Source organism: Anomaloglossus baeobatrachus, chromosome 6 (assembly GCF_048569485.1).
Source record: "Anomaloglossus baeobatrachus isolate aAnoBae1 chromosome 6, aAnoBae1.hap1, whole genome shotgun sequence".
In the NCBI taxonomy this organism is placed as follows: Eukaryota; Metazoa; Chordata; class Amphibia; order Anura; family Aromobatidae; genus Anomaloglossus; species Anomaloglossus baeobatrachus.
This window is the reverse complement of record NC_134358.1, coordinates 165,096,260-165,113,334: the sequence shown is the minus strand read 5'-3', so window position 1 is coordinate 165,113,334 and position 17,075 is coordinate 165,096,260. Positions and strand designations below refer to the sequence as shown.

Below are 17,075 nucleotides of genomic sequence, written 5' to 3'. Positions count from 1 at the left end.
GGAATTTAGACTGTGAGCCCCAATGGGGACAGGGATACTGTCTGTTAATCCGCTGTGAATTTGTGTTGCAATATAAATGAAAGTATAATGAAATAATTCCTGTAGACCTTTCAGGTAAAGGAGGTGTCAGAGGCCTCTGCTTAATATCTAAATCCCTCTACTGTTCTTTGCCGCTTTGCCTGGACTTCTGGCATGTTTGACAGTAAGAATAGAGCAGCCTGTGCCACTTTCTTACCATAAAAAAGCCTCCCAGGGTTCTTTGAGATTTGTGTGTAAAGCGCCTGTGGCTTTCTGCTCACTGATGTGGTTTGGCTGGTATATTATGAATGAATATTATGCCTTTCCAAGTATTCCAGACAGCTCCTCACTACACGCTTTGCTGCAAACTTTGCCTGAACTTGTTGTTCTGCACACTAGTAATTCGGGGGTTAATGTGCACACAGTGAGATAACTTGTGTATATTTGGCCCTGTCTCATTAGTGACGGCCATGGTGGGTCTGACCGGGGACTATAAATAGAAGTTTTAGGGAACACCTCTTTTCACTACACGTAATGTGAACGCTTTCGTTAGCAAGGTCCCGGTGTCACTCTGAACATCTGTCATGTTCTATAAGTGTACACTTAGTGTCTGCCTACATACAGAGATGGGTGTATACAGCTGCCAAATGCACATATAAACCCGCTACTATGTGAGTGTGGGCAAATGTGTGCTGCTTTATGTTTTTATATAAAAAAAAAATACAGTAAAACGGTTTCTGATACATTTAGTCCTCAGAAGGACTGATTACTGTAAGGTCATGCCCCAAGGAAATAGTTGTCTTTGTCGCCTTTTCCTCCTCAGGAACATATAATAGGAATTCACTAAACACAATAATAAATGTATTATCTGGTCCTGATCACAGTGGGGGTGACAAGAGTCAGAAATTATACTGGGGGCGTGCATCCTCGTTCTGGGGCTTAGCCACCACTTAAGCCACTTCACATCATTAATAAAAGTGGTGGCTACTTACATCACTGAAATCTATGGGCTTTATGACAATGTCCAAGACATAAAATGTGAGTTCATTTTCAGAAAAGACGTACACATGGCCAGGCTGCGTGAGATCTCTGACCGTTTGGTGACTCCGGTTTTCATGAAAGGTTGTAATCCTAGAACTGAGCAGAGTATACACTACTGTGCAAGTTGTGACTACTGTGGGTGCACCTTAAACATAGTGGCCCCAATAGCAAAACTTGAAAATTGTGTGGCTATAAGCTGAAATACGGGCCAAAGAGTCTGGTCAACACTGCCCATGATGGGATTTTAACTAGCAGATGAGGCCTGGACTGTTATGGTGGGTAGTAATGGCCTTGGCGCTCAGGCACTCGGTTATTGCAGTAATCAGCCCCTAAGTTCTATACCTTCTTTTATTGTAAAGGATTTTTGGCAGCAGTGTATGACCGTATTATGTATATTAAGCTGGCATGTGTGTGTTTTCTTTTTAGTGCTATGCGTGTGTTGCTTTCCAAATTGCCTCGGCCGTGGATAGTTGACGAGAAGAAGGACGATGGCTACACTGCTTTGCACCTGGCAGCGCTCAATAATCACGTTGAAGTGGCAGAACTTCTGGTTCATCAGGTATGGCCATAAACTGATTGGAGCAATTCTGTTGTTATACGCTGTTATTTTGGGGGGCAGGGGTAGGATATATTTTGCAAAAGTTACTTTGATCTTGAAAATTTGTTAAAACAGGTGACAAAGCGCTGTCTTGATCCTTTCCATTAACTGTTTATTCCCTTCTCAGCCCGAGACTGGAATTGTTGCGTTCAAGTGCCCCCAAAGACACAACTCCACAAACAGCCATGTCTAGCAGTGCTATTCTGTTTCCATAATGCCATTCATGTCAAGGGGAGTTACATAAACCGCATAGCTGTGCTGGTTCTCCTCCTGTGGTTGACATATAGATCGGTTATTCTTGTTTTAGCTGTGACTGAGATGGGAATAAAAAAAACCCTTGAGGAAGGGAGTACCTTCTGCTCAAAATCTTAATCAATTCAAATTTACATACAAAAAAAGTTAACTGGACAGGCCCGATTTGTCTCTACCAAAAGCGCCACCAATATCAGCCCAGGTGGTGTGTTCAGTTCCTGCTTTTCATCCTCCCTGAGGGCTCCACAGAAACCTGTAGTCACATGGACATCACCAGAGGGAAAGTAGTAGTTGCGTTTTGGGCTACTTTAAAGAAGAGGCAAGAAAAGTTGCAAAGTATAATGTAAATATAACCAAAATGTCTGACTGGATAGGTGATAACTTTGTCATCGATGGGGGTCCCATAGACCTTGAAAATGGGGCTTTGAAATGACCCTTCAAAATAGGTAGTTGGCAACAAATCAATTATTGTCTCTGGGGCTGCTGGAGGAAGGCGGTACCTGTACTCTCCTAGATCCGGCAGTCATAGGCAATGCAGCAGTGCACATTGATGGCTACTGCTCTGAATAGATGGGGATTACCAATTTTCTTATGATTGATTTGGGCGCCTTTGGTAAGTGATACGAGTAAACGTTTGCTATAACCCTTTAAAGGGAACCAATCATCAGGATTTTCGTATATAACCTAAAGCCAGTGCTATACTGGCACTATTAGGCTGATTCTATACATACCTGTAGTGGGCAGCTCGGATGTTTAGGTTTTGAAATCCAAGAAAGTGAAGTTTGTAAAATCAGCAGCTTCTTGAGATCTACTGGAGCAGATCATATATTCATAGTTCTCTCCTCCCTCTGCTAGAATTCGCATAAGCATTATACAAACATACAAATGACTCACTTTGTCTAGCAGGACCTGTGTGAGGTCATACCCATGTGACCTGGTATCCAGCTTTGGTTGCTGAGGCCCCGCCCCTTCTGGTCACATGGGTATGACCTCACCACAGGTCCTGCTAGACAAAGTGAGTCGTTTGTATAATACTTATGCTAATTCTAACAGGGGGAGGAGATAACTATGAATATATGATCTGCTCCAGTGCAACTGTCACTCAACAAGCTGCTCATTTTACAAACTTCACTTTCTTGGATTTCAGAGATGTCTGGAAGCCGCTGTCTCCTCTCAGTATATAAAATGCACCAACACTCAGTTGAGCCTTTGTGTTTAGTGGATTTGGGAGAGCTATCTGTTGGTAGAACATTCATCTAAAGGGTATGTGGCCGTGTTTAGAAAGCATGCTCCATTACACCTATATCCTGCCTTACCGAATGACCTGAGCCAGATAACTTACTTTAAGGAGGCTGGCTATCTACACTAAAGGTCCAGTCACACTAAGCAACTTACCAGCGATCCCAACAACGATAGGGATCGCTGGTAAGTTGCTAGGAGGTTGCTGGTGAGATGTCACACTGCGACGCTCCAGCGATCCCACCAGCAACCTGACCTGGCAGGGATTGCTGGAGCGTGGCTACACAAGTTGCTGGTGAGCTCACCAGCAACCAGTGACCAGCCACACGTGCAGAGAGCAGGGAGCAGCGCACACTGAGCGCTGGCTCCCTGCTCTCCTAGTACAGCACACATCGGGTTAATTACCCGATGTGTGCTGCAGCTAAATGTGCACAGAGCAGGGAGCAGCGCACACTGCTTAGCGCTGGCTCCCTGCTCTCCTGGCTACAGCACACATCGGGTTAATTAACCCGATGTGTCCTGCAGCTACATGTGCACAGAGCAGGAGCCGGCACTGACAGTGAGAGCGGCTGAGGCTGGTATCAAAGGTAAATATCGGGTAACCAAGGACAGGGCTTCTTGGTTACCCGATGTTTACATAGGTTACCAGACTCCGCAGAAGCCGGCTCCTGCTGCCTGCACATTTAGTTGTTGCTGTCTCGCTGTCACACACAGCGATCTGTGCTTCACAGCGGGACAGCAACAACTAAAAAATGGCCCAGGACATTCAGCAACAACCAACGACCTCACAGCAGGGGCCAGGTTGTTGCTGGATGTCACACACAGCAACATCGCTAGCAACGTCACAAAAGTTGTTCGTTACCAGCGATGTTGCTAGCGATGTTGCTTAGTGTGACGGGGCCTTAAGAAGGCGCTGAGGTGGCTGTGTGTCTGTGTCATATCAATGTTATATAAAATTGTGTTTTTCGCCTGCAGTGTTATTGTGCTTTGACCCCTGCTCTTTCCACTCTATATATGAATTGATTCTTATGTGTGTGTCACTTAAAGTAAATGGACCTTGGATTTTTTAAATAAACTGAGTATCTCCTCCAATTGGCGCTGCTCCACTGATTCTGGGACAGTTTTTCTTTTTCCTACCCTACCCCCTCTCCCCAGGAATAAAGAAGGAAACTTTCCAATCAACCAACAGGGTGTATAACCACAAAGCTTCTCTGTGAGCTTTTTCTCCTCTGTGACAGAGGTTTTGTGGTCCACCTCCTGCTGGTTGAAGGAAACATTTGCTTAATTATTATTGGGAGACATAACTTTGGAACAGAGAAACACAAAAAAATAGCTCTAGAATCAGTGGAGCGGTGTAAATTGGAGGAGGTTTTAATTAAAATCCAGCAAAAGGTTCTCTGGATCAAAATTGTGGGCAGTGATATGAAAATGAATTCTGGGGAAGTTGTTCCCATTGATCTCCAACAAATTGTTCTTGATTTTCAGGGTAGTGCTAACTTGGACATCCAAAATGTTAACCAGCAGACAGCTCTGCATCTGGCTGTGGAACGTCAGCATACACAGATTGTCAGGGTAAGATGATGTTTCTATTAATTGTCGATTCTTTATTTTTACACCACACAATTCTTATCGATCCAATAGTAAAGGACCTCTAACCACCTGTGGATTCATTATTTGGTGTTGAGTAGTCAGGGTTCCGCTCAAGGTTAAAAAATTCCAAATCTCAAGCAGGAACGTTTTGTATAGTAGTTTGGTTCCATCATACCTGTAGAGCAGGGGTGGGGAACCTCCGGCCCGCGGGCCGTATGCCCCCGGGCAGAATCCAGAGACCGCAGTACTCGGGCGGCAGCCGTGTTTTGCTTGCTGCTGGCCCTTTTAAACTCTGTGAGGCTTATGTCCTCACGCTAGCCAATGCTAGCGTGAGGACATACTTTGTGGGTGGAGTAAGCGCTCAATTTGCTCTCGTTCCACAGAAGAGGAGCTGCTGCTTCAGCATCTGACAGGTTTGTTTGTGCTCCCATGCCTGTGTGCCCCTCCAGCGTCCAAATCCTGTGTGTCCCCCTGCACATCCCCACGGCAGCCTGTGCCCCCTGCAGCGTCCTGTGCTCCTCTTGCATCCCCACGGCAGCCTATGGCCTCTGCAGCATCCTGTGCTCCTCGCGTATCCCCACGGCTGCCTGTGCCCCCTGCAGCATCCTGTGCTCCTCGCATATCCCCACGGCTGCCTGTGCTCCTTGCAGCGTTCAGTGCTCCTTGCGTATCCCCACGGCAGCCTGTGCCCCCTGCAGCTTTCAGTGTTCCTTGGGCCTCCCCACGGCAGCCTGTGCTCCTCGGGCCTCCCCACGGCAGCCTGTGCTCCTCGGGCCTCCCCACGGCAGCCTGTGCTCCTCGGGCCTCCCCACGGCAGCCTGTGCTCCTCGGGCCTCCCCACGGCAGCCTGTGCTCCTCGGGCCTCCCCACGGCAGCCTGTGCTCCTCGGGCCTCCCCACGGCAGCCTGTGCTCCTCGGGCCTCCCCACGGCAGCCTGTGCTCCTCGGGCCTCCCCACGGCAGCCTGTGCTCCTCGGGCCTCCCCACGGCAGCCTGTGCTCCTCGGGCCTCCCCACGGCAGCCTGTGCTCCTCGGGCCTCCCCACGGCAGCCTGTGCTCCTCGGGCCTCCCCACGGCAGCCTGTGCTCCTCGGGCCTCCCCACGGCAGCCTGTGCTCCTCGGGCCTGCCCACGGCAGCCTGTGCTCCTCGGGCCTCCCCACGGCAGCCTGTTCCCCTGCTGAGGGTACAGACATCAGGGCTGCCTGTGCTCCCCCTGATGTCTGTACCCCCAGCAATGTCCTTACATTTCTCCCAGCTATCGCAAGTCATGTATAGTCCTTCCAGACCTCTCCAGTATTGTCTAGTCCTCCCAGCCCTCCTCAGTGATGTCTAGTCCTCCCAGCAGCGTATATTCCTCCCAGCCCTCCCCAGTATTGTCTAGTCCTCTCCTCCATCTCCTGTGATGTATATGCCCTCAGCATCTCCTGTGATGTATATGCCCTCAGCATCTCCTGTGATGTATATGCCCTCAGCGTCTCCTTCGTGATGTATATACAGCTGTCCCAGCTGACACAAACATGGAAAAGCAGTTGTGAGAAGCAGCAAGATCAATATCGCCTAATATACCGTTTCCCCGAAAATAAGACACTGTCTTATATTTTTTTTTGCCCTGAAAAAAGCACTATGTCTTATTTTCAGGGGGTGTCTTATTCTCGAGGAGACATGGTTGGGGGTAAGTTTACCCCCCACAAAAAGCAGACTCCCTTCCCAGGATCATCATACTTACCAGCCCAGGGCGTCTGTATAGCTCCCAGATCCTCCTGTGATCTCCCAGCAGGTGTGCTGCATGCCTCCCCTGCGTCTGGCCGACATCAGATCACACACACACACACACACACACGCACACACACACAGCACATCACACTCACTCACTCACACACAAACACACACCCACCCCACGATCCCAGCAGCTGTGCTGCACGCCGTGCTCCTCTGCCTCCTGCCGACACTCACAGATCAGATCGCATACACTCACACATCAGAACACACTCACACATCAGACAGCATACACGCACACATCCGATCGTATACACTCACACACACACTGACGATATCGCACATACGCGCGCACACAACATCTGGAGATACCACATGCTTCCGGCCATGTGATCCTCGGCAGGTCCTGGAAGGTCACTGCACGCACAGTATCGCCGCTGAGAAGCAAGCGATATCGCCGGATGTTGTGAGTATGTGGATGCGATCTGATGTGTTTGTGAGAGTGAGTGAGTGTGATCTGATGTGTGTGTGTGTGTGTGTGTCTGTTCTTATATATATATGTGTGTGTGTGTGTGTGTGTGTGTGTGTGTGTGTTTCTGCCGCTGCAGGACCTTGATGCGCTCACCTGCTCCCGGTCGGCGTCTGGTGAGTATGACTGCGGGGTCTTCTTTCTTCTGTCTTCTCTCTTATGGGGGTGCCCGCTGCCTATAATGAAGTGTCTTGCAGTGTCTTTAACTCTTTCACCACTGCATGACACTTCATTATTGACCGCAGCTATGTCTTATTTTCAGGGGGTGTCTTCTACTAAAGCTTCCCTGAAAACTCCTGGGATGTCTTATTTTCGGGGGATGTCTTATTTTCGGGGAAACACTGTAGCCGCACCAAAAACAAAAAGCTCCAGCCGCCACAATGAGTTAATTGTTTGCCCAAATATAGCAGGGTAATTTTTAAGTTGATAATGCGGCCCCCGAAGGTTGTTAGAAATTTCCAAACGGCCCCCGGCAGTAAAAAGGTTCCCCACCCCTGCTGTAGAGGTTCCTGCTTTAGTAGGATTCTGTGGGATATGCCCCACCTTCCAGTGTTCACAAAATTAAAAACCTTGTAAACATAAGGTGTAACTACCCTAGACCATGCATTAAAGCACCACTCCAGTATGTATTTTATTTTTTTATTTTAGCGCTGCAGTGGTGCTTTAAATTTAAGTCCCCTGCCCTCTGTTGTTTACTCACCTTATGCCATCTTCATTTTTTTTCCAGCATCGCTCTGTCTGGCTCCAGCGATTTGTGACCTGCCAGTAGCTTCAGTATTTCATGGAGCTAGCTGATGGTCAAAACTCAATACAAGTCTGAGGGTCTTGTTCTGGCTCTCATAGACTTGTATTGAGAGCTTGTTATATAACTTCTGACTTCCGACAAGTCAGAAGTTATGATCTGAAGATTGTGCCGCAGGACAGGCGTGACGCCGGAAAAGGATGAAAATGAGGGAGGGTAAGTATAAGATTGGGGGCACAGGGCTTACATTTAAAGCACCAATCCAGCTCTGGAAAAAAAAACAACGATGGAGTGGTGCTTTAAATGAGGATGACTTGACTTCTGTGTCTATATCTTCTGGACATTTGTTTAGCTTGGTACTCTGCAATAATACTCTCCTTTTTTTAATTTTTTTTCTTCATCAGTTTCTGTATACTAAGTGTGCAATAGGTTCCTTCCATTTTTAAAGTGGATATGTCACCATATTTCAAAATACAGACTGTGTATATTATTAAATGCATCTTAGACCTGATAAGACTGGTGTGTTTACTTTGAAAATCCATGACAATAATTATAAGATGACATCATGTTTTATGGGGATAAAGAGCCCCAAAAGTCCAGGAGAGATGACTTGCCCAGGTCACAAGGTGGGGTAATGCTGTGTGCAGAGTAAAGTGAGGCTTGATCTGATTGTGCCAAAAACCCCTTTGGTTATCTTGGTGTGTTCAGTGCATCTTTCTCCTTGTAGTTTATACCAGTTATTCAGAAATGCTTTAAATACATCCATAGTGTTTCTGTATAAAGTACATTAGAACAGTGTAGAGCTATGTTGGTACCTCCGATCAATGTTAGCAGAAAATGAAATGTTTCTGCATGGTACTACCGTGTATTTCCAAAAATAAGACACTGTCTTATACTTTTTTACCCCCCCCAGCCACCCCCCCCCCCCCCCCCAAAAAGCACTAGGGCTTATTTTTGGAGGAGGTCTTATAATTGGAGAAACATGGTTGGGGGGTAAGTTTACCCCCCCTCCACAAAAAAAAAGCAGACACCCTCCCCCGCCCCCACTTCCCAGGAGACTCATACTTACCAGACCCGGACGTCTGCGTGGCTCCCAGGTCCTCCCTGTGTTTTCCGGTGGGTGTTGCACGCCGTCCTCTGGCCGACACACTTAGACACAGCAGATCAGACTCACTCACTCATTACATAAAGCGTTACAGAATGCTTTTGGCCGCAGGGAATGACGGGAGGAAGTCACATGTCCGCAGGTCCTGTAAGCTAGCTTTGTGGCAGGTCCTTGCGCTCCACTGCACAGCCTCTCAGGATTCTGACGGTGAGAAGAAATCTGTGTCGCTGGATGTGGTGAGTGTGTGTGTGATTCGATGTTTGTGTGTGTGTGTGTGTGTGTGTGTGTGTGTGTGTGTGATCACTGTAGGTCCTCTGTGCTCGACATCTGGTGAGTGTGATTTCGGGGTGTCCACTGTTAATAATGAAGTGTCCCGCAATATCTAAGTTTTTTAGCTGCACAGACACTTCATTATTGAACCACGACTAGGGCTTATTTTCGGGGGAGGGCTTATATTTAAGCCTTGCTCCGAAATTACTGAAAAATCCCTGCTAGGGCTTATTTTTGGGGGAGGTCTTATTTTTGGAAAAACACGGTAGGTGACCTTACTCTACATAGTTAGCTATGTATGTATCGCCATCAGATAATTCAGAATTACAATTGGCTTTACATATCTTAAAGTTTCAACATTGTATGGATCTGAGACCCCTCTTCCCTTATTGTCAAAAATAGTCAGAACTTTAGACTACAGTTGTGCTATAACATTGCTTTTCTTTTTCTCAGTTGTTAGTCCGTGCAGAGGCCAAACTGGATATACAAGACAAAGATGGTGACACCCCGCTACATGAGGCACTCCGGCACCACACCTTGTCTCAGCTGCGCCAACTGCAAGATATGCAGGATGTAGGCAAGGTGGACACTACGTGGGAGCCATCGAAGAACACGGTGAGTGTCTCCAGACCGCTATGGTGCTGGCTGTAGCTCACATCTTCATTTGTTTACTTCTGTTGTGTTTAATGCTCTTATTACAGATGTGTCTAATACATTGCTGTAATGTTCTTGGCATCTTTGAACAACTTTAGCTGTTGTAGAACATCAACAGAGCATTTCTTGAGAAAATGCAGCATGTCACTATAAAAATTCTTGTCCTTAGAAACTTAATGTATAGGACGTTTCCAATGTTTCAGCTTATCATGGGACTTGGAACGCAAGGTGGAGAGAAAAAGAGTGCAGCATCCATAGCCTGCTTCCTTGCTGCTAATGGAGCCGACCTCACCATTCGCAATAAAAAAGGCCAGTCTCCTCTCGATCTGTGTCCTGACCCCAGCCTGTGCAAGGCCCTGGCGAAGTGTCACAAGGAGAAGTCAAGGTACAAGTCAGATTATTCTTTGGGTAACTTCATAATGCAGCTAATGACAATGATCCAAACAACTGTAATACCCATGTAAACTGGACATATTATATAGGTTCACTTCCATACTATAGTGTGTGGCAGGGAACTGTACTGTTGGTTTCAGGGTGAATGCCATGTCACAAGCTGTGTCACAAGTTTTTTTTTTTTTTGTTTGTTTTTTTTTTTTTTTAACAATCTATTTATAATCATGATAACCTGATATATTTGAAGTGTCTTCACCATTTAGATGTTGTGGCATTATTATCCGGTCAGGCACAAACTAACAGATTAATGTCCATTATGATGATCCCCTCTATGTAGCACTAGGACCTGCACCCTACTGCTCTAAATGCCTGCCATCAATGACTTCTCCGCAGTTTTCATTGTGTTGTGAGTTTTATTTCTATTGATATACCGTATTTTTTGGATTATAAGACGCACTTTTCCTCCCAAAAATTTGGGAGGAAAATGACAGGTGTGTCTTAAAATCTGAATATAGCTTTACCTAGGGGTCCTGTCTGTGCGACCGGGTACCTGTGGCTGTATGCATGCGGCCGGGTACCTGTGCCTGCGTGCGTGTGGCAGCCGGGTACCTTTGGCTGCGTGCGGGTGGCAGTCGGGTGCCTGTGCCTGCGTGCGGGCAATAGCCGGGTACCTGTGGCTGTGTGCGTGCGGCAGTCGGGTGCCTGTGCCTGTGTGCGGGCGGCAGCCGGGTGCCTGTGTGCGGGAGGCAGCCAGCACCGACAGGCACCCGCCCTCACACAGGCACCCGACTGCCGCCCTCACACAGGCACCCGACTGCCGCCCACACGCAGCCACAGGTACCCGGCTACCACCTGCACGCAAGCACAGGCACCCGGCTGCTTGCACGCAGGGTGTGCGGGCTGCCTGCTGGCTGCCACTGTGCGTGTGGCGGGCAGCTGTGCAGCAGGTTAACCAGTTTGTCCATGGTCCCAGTTTCAAATGATAGTGCCGGGAGCGGGCGCGTGCGCAGATGGAGCTTTTGGATGAGGGCTCCATCTGCGCACGTGCCACTCCGGGAGTCAGCGCGTGCGCAGATGGAGCCCTTGGATGAAAGCTCCATCTGTGCATGCGCCGCTCCAGGCACCATCATTTGAACCGGGACCGCGGACACTGGGTGACTCACCCGCCGCCGCTGCTGCCACCACTACGGACGGCGCGACTGCCGCCACCACGGTCATCGCGGCTCCCGCCACCACGGACACCGCCGCGCCTGCCAGCACAACCTCTGCCTCCTGTGACCCCGCTTCACCACCACTGCTACCCCCTCCGGTAAGAGAACACCGGAGTATAAGACGGACCCCATTTTTATTTTTTCACCTTTTTTATGTCTAAATTTGGGGTGCGCCTTATAATCCGGTGTGTCTTATAAAGCGAAAAATACGGTAAGTGGTGCAAAGATCCAACATTAGAAAGAGAGCCGACAAGTACCCTGAACAATGGGCTCAGTCAATACAAAGATGCATAGAAATAGATCCAACATTAGAAGAGACCGTGGAATATCTTCTCAATACTTTATTTGCATCAGAGGCGGCAGCTTTTGGGAGATGACACAGACTTCAGGCCAGATGAAGCGCAAGTTAGCACACGTTTACCGTCACCTCCGTTTTGCACTCAGCGTTATCTCTCAATAGCTGTCAATTTCTTGTGAATAAAGTATTAAGAAGGGTAAGTGCCGCCTCTCTTCTAATGTTGGATCTATTTTTGTGCATTTTTGTATACCCTGTGCCCCATTGTTGAGAATATATGAGCGGAGGTCACTGCATGGTCCTTACTGTGTGTCTTCAGTAATAAAAGTCTTCTTTGATTGTTGTCAGGATATTCACACTTATTTGGCAATGGTGAAAAATGCTACATATTCAGACGGTGAATGGCAGGCATGCTGTATATCACCTTGCTGTGATACATCTATTTAACTTCTTCACGACCGGCCGATTTTGCGCTTTCCATTTTCTTTTTTCGCCATTCTTCCGAGAGACGTAACTTTTTTATTTTTCAGTCAATATGGTCAGGTGAGGGTTTGTTTTTTTGAGGAACGAGCTGTACTTTTAAATGAAACCATGAGTTTTGCCATATAGTGTACTGGAAAATGGCAAAAAAAATTCCAAATGCGGAAAAATTGCAAAAAGTGCGATTTCACTATTATTTTTAGATGTTTTATTCAGTGTTCACTATATGGTAAAACTGTTGATTGGGTGTGATGCCTGAGGTTGGTGCGAGTTCGTACACACCAAAGATGAATACGTTTACTTTTATCTAGGGGGTTAAAAAAAATCAGAAGTTTGCCTGAAAAAAGTGGCATTTGCGCCATTTTCCGTGACCTGTAGAGTTCTCATTTTTTGGGATCTATGGCTCAGTGTTGGCTTATTTTTTTGCTTCTCAAGCTGCCGTTTTTAACTGTACCATTTTTGCGTAGATGCTACGTTTTGATCGCCTGTTTTTGCATTTTGCGAAAAATTTGTAGCAACCAAAAAACAAAATGTTGGCGTTTGGAATTTTTATTGCCGCTACGCTGAGTACCGATTAGACTAATTGATTTTATATTTTGATTGGGCATTTCTGAACGCAGCGATACCAAACGTGTGTGTGTGTGTGTATAATATATATATATATATATATATATATATATATATATATATATATATATATATATATATATATATATATTATATTTTAACCCTTTAATTTTCAATGGGGTAATTTGAACATTTAGGTTTATTTATTCTTTTTATTTTTTTTTCTTAATTTTTCAACATTTTTTTTTTAAACTTTTTTCTTTTTTCTTTTTAACTAGTACCCCTAGGGAGCTATAACAATCGTCTGTCTGATCACTCATTCATTTCTCCCGATCAGAGCAGCATAACTCAGACCTGGAGAAATTATCATCTCTGTAACAGCCAGTAGTTGGCTGTTTGTTTACAGGACCTTAGTCATGTAAGCACAGGAATCCTCATATGACCCTGTGTTACCATGACAACCACTGGATCCACATGAGCACGTCATGTGACTCCCGGTGGAGGCTTTGTGAGTAAAGTTATAGCGCAATCGCTATTATAATGGCGCTGTCACATATTGACAGAGCCATTTTAAGGGGTTAAAAGGCACGGGAGGAACGAAATTCCGCTCGTGCCTAACAGGCACACATGTCAGCTGTAGAAATCAGCTGAGAAGTGCGCCAAAGCCGGGGGAGATTAACACAATGGCCACTAGGACGTAAGATTACTGCCCACGGTTATTAACCCCATTACGACCGCGTTACGTTTTAAAACGGCAGCAAAAAAGGGTACTTATTCCTTTCTGCCGTTTTAAAACGGCGGTCGGAAAAAAGGGTCTAGCGCCCCCCAGAGTCAGAAAATTTCCGGGGTCTCAGCTGCCGGGGGTAGCTGAGACCCTGGAGATCATGATTCGGGCCGGTTTTTCCGGTCCCCAGTCACGTGATGACCGGTATACACCGTATACCGATCATCAAGTTATAGTAAATGACCGCTCCGGTAAAAAATGATTTATCTCCCATCTGGCATGATCAAACATGCCAGATGGGAGATAAATCTTTTTCCCGGTTCCCTCCGGTCCCCTCGGTATCCCCAAAGTGCCCCCCCCGACCCCCAACCCCCTCCCGAAAATCCAAGATGGCCGCGCGCATCGGAGAGCCCAGCAGCGCGCCGGCCGCATTTACAGTGTTCCTATGGTTTCTGTCGTATGTGCCATAACACATACGACAGAAACCTGCTCCCTAGGCCCTGCCGGGATCCCCCCTACCCCCCCCCTGGTGTTCCCCGGTGTCATACATACCGGAGCGCTGATCCCCCGCGGCCCCCTCCTCCTTCTCTGCAGCAGACTCCGGTCACATGTGCCGAGCAGCTGTCAGCTTCCTGTGTTCAGAGACGCTGCTGCTGCTCGGCACTGTGCAGCTGTGACCCAGGGAGGGTGGGTGCAGATTCTTTGCACCCACTCTCCTCAAATGGAGGGTCTGCCCTCCTAGAAAATGGGGGATACGTTCCCTGAACGTGTCCCCCATATTCTAGAAGGTCCAGAGTCGACGTAGGACGTCCAAATGGATTATAGTGGATTTTTTTTTTCTTTTCAATAAATTGGTCAATCAGGGAATGTTTTGGGGAGTGTTTTTTCAAATAAATTTTTTTTGTTGTCAATTTTTTTTCTTATAACTGTCAATTAGTTATGTCAGGTATCTGATAGACGCCGTGGCATAACTAATTGCTGGGCTTGATGCCAGGTGACATTACACACCTGGTATCAACCCCATTCATTACCCCGTTAGCCAACGCACCAGGGCGCGGGATGAGCCGGGGCGAAGCGCCAGAATTGGCGCATCTAATGGATGCGCCACTTCTGGGGCGGCTGCGGCCTGCTATTTTTAGGCTGGGAAGAGTCCAATAACCATGGCTCTTCCCATCCTGAAAATACCAGACCCCAGCTGTCAGCTTCACCTTGGCTGGTGATTAATTTGGGGGGACCCCACGTTTGTTTTTTTTTTTTAATTATTTATTTATAAATAATTAAAAAAAAAAAACAGCTTGGGGAGCCCTCCAAATTGATCACCAGACAAGATGAAGCTGTCAGCTGTGGTTTGCAGGCTACAGCTGTCTGCTTTACCCTAGCTGGCTATCAAAAATAGGGGGGACCCCACGTCATTTATTTTAATTCTTTTTTTTGTTTTGGGCTAAATACAAGGCTAGGCATCCTTTAGTGTCACATGAAAGGCACTAAAGGGCGCCAGCTTAGAATATGCAGGGGGGTGGGACGTTATATATGTTTGACATCTATCCATTCATCCATTGTAGCATTTTACACTGTGTGCCCACAATCAGGGTTTGCAACGTTTTGGGCGCAGAGTGTTTTCCCTGCGTCCATAACGCTGCGTTGTGCAGTAGAAGCACAGTGGCAGGATTTTTAGAAATCCCGTGCCCACTGTGTTTCTTTTCTCCGCAGCATAAATCGACCTGTGGCGCAGCTTCCCGAGCCTCAGCATGTCAATTTATGCTGCGGAGATGTGTTCTTTGCAGGTAGAATAGAACTAAAGTCCACAGCAGCCTGAACCCAAATCGTGGGCATGGGCAGCTGCGTTCTCCCGTGGACAACACTCACATTTCTGCAGGAGGCTGACACTGGGTACTAGACGCCGTGTCGCTGGATCATGGCCACATAGCCTAAAGGCTACTTTACACGCTGCGATATCGGTCCCGATATCGCTAGCGTGGGTACCCGCCCCCATCTGTTGTGCGACACGGGCAAATCGCTGCCCGTGCCGCACAACATCGCGCAGACGCATCACACATACTTACCTGCCCGGCGACGTCGCTGTGACCGGCGAACCGCCTCCTTTCTAAGGGGGCGGTCCGTGTGGCGTCACAGTGACGTCACTGAGCGGCCGCCCAATAGAAGCGGAGGGGCGGAGATGAGTGGCCGGAACATCCCGCCCACCTCCTTCCTTCCTCATAGCGGCCGGGAGGCAGGTAAGGAGAGCTTCCTCGTTCCTGCGGCGTCACACATAGCAATGTGTGCTGCCGCAGGAGCGACGAACTACATCGTTACTGCTGCAGTAACGATAATCGAGAATGGATGAGCGATTTTGCACGTTTTTGCAACGATGCAAAATCGCTCATCGGTGTCACACGCAGCAACATCGCTAATGCGGCCGGATGTGCGTCACCAATTCCGTGACCCTAACGACTCCGCATTAGCGATGTCGCAGCGTGTAAAGCCCCCTTAACAGTGAGAAATTTGTTGCTACAGCAACATTTTTGTGAAGTACCTGTGGATTCAAAATGTTTACTATACTCCTGAATAAAATACTTGAGGGGTCCAGTTTCCAAAATGAGGTCACTTGTGGGGGGTTTCTGATGTATAGGTACCCAAGGGGCCCTGCTAATGTGACATGGTGCGCGAAATTTACTTCAACTTTTCCAAAATTCAAATGGTGCTCCTTCCATTCCAAGCCCTCCCATTTATCCAAACAAAGGTTTTTGGCCACATGTGGGGTATCCCTGCGCTCACAAGAAATTAGATAACAACCTGTGGGGTACACGTTTTGTTGTTGCCTCTTGAAAAAGTGAAAAATGTGTCGCTAAATCAACATTTTTGTGAAAAAAATGAAAATTTCAATATGGCAACCTAAGCTTATCAAATTCTGTGAAGTATTCGTGGATTCAAAATGCTCAATATACACCTAGATAAAAGCCTTGAGGGGTCTTATTTCCAGAATGGGGTCACTTGTGGGGGACCTCCACTGCTTAGGCACCTCAGGGGCTCTCCTAATGCAACCTGGCGTCCGCTATTGATTCCAGCCAATTTTGCAGTCAAATTGCACTCCTTCTCTTCTGAGCCCTGTAGTGTGCCCAAACAGTTGATTTCCACCACATACAAGATATCAACAAACTCAGGAGAAATTGCGCAATAAATTTCATGGTGATTTTTTTCCTGTTACCCTTGTGAAAAAAAAAGCTACCTGGTTGAAGTAACAATTTTGTGGTAAAATTTTATTTTTTTATTTTCATGGCTCAACGTTATAAACTTCTGTAAAGCACCTGGAGGTTCAGGGTACTCACCAAACATCAAGATAAATTCCTTGAGGGGCCTAGTTTCCAATATGGGGTCACTTGTGGTGTTTTTTTGCTGTTTACGTACCTTAGGGGTCCTCCAAATGCGACATGGTGCCCGCAATCTTTTTCAGCCAAATTTCCTTTCCAAAATTCAAATATTGCTCCTTCCGTTCCAAGCCCTCCCATTTCTCCAAACAAAGGTTTCAGACCACAAGTGAGGTATCACCGCGCTCATAAAAAAGTGGGTAACAAACATTGGGGTCAAATTGTTGGAATTACCTCTTGAAAAAGTGAAAAAATTGATGCTAAAGCAACATTTTTGAGAAAAAAA

The 17,075-nt window shown here is 47.1% G+C and overlaps 1 protein-coding gene across 2 annotated transcripts in view; it reads left to right on the top strand.

The window, feature by feature from the left end:
- MIB1 (MIB E3 ubiquitin protein ligase 1) overlaps positions 1 to 17,075 on the top strand; it is a 189,467-nt gene that overhangs the window by 152,453 nt on the left and 19,939 nt on the right. For both annotated transcript variants that reach the window (XM_075314461.1, XM_075314462.1), the window contains exons 13-16: positions 1,486 to 1,618; positions 4,634 to 4,720; positions 9,554 to 9,715; positions 9,958 to 10,139. In XM_075314461.1, coding sequence (XP_075170576.1) covers positions 1,486 to 1,618; positions 4,634 to 4,720; positions 9,554 to 9,715; positions 9,958 to 10,139 — 564 coding nt within the window. The remainder of the gene's footprint in view (positions 1 to 1,485; positions 1,619 to 4,633; positions 4,721 to 9,553; positions 9,716 to 9,957; positions 10,140 to 17,075) is intronic.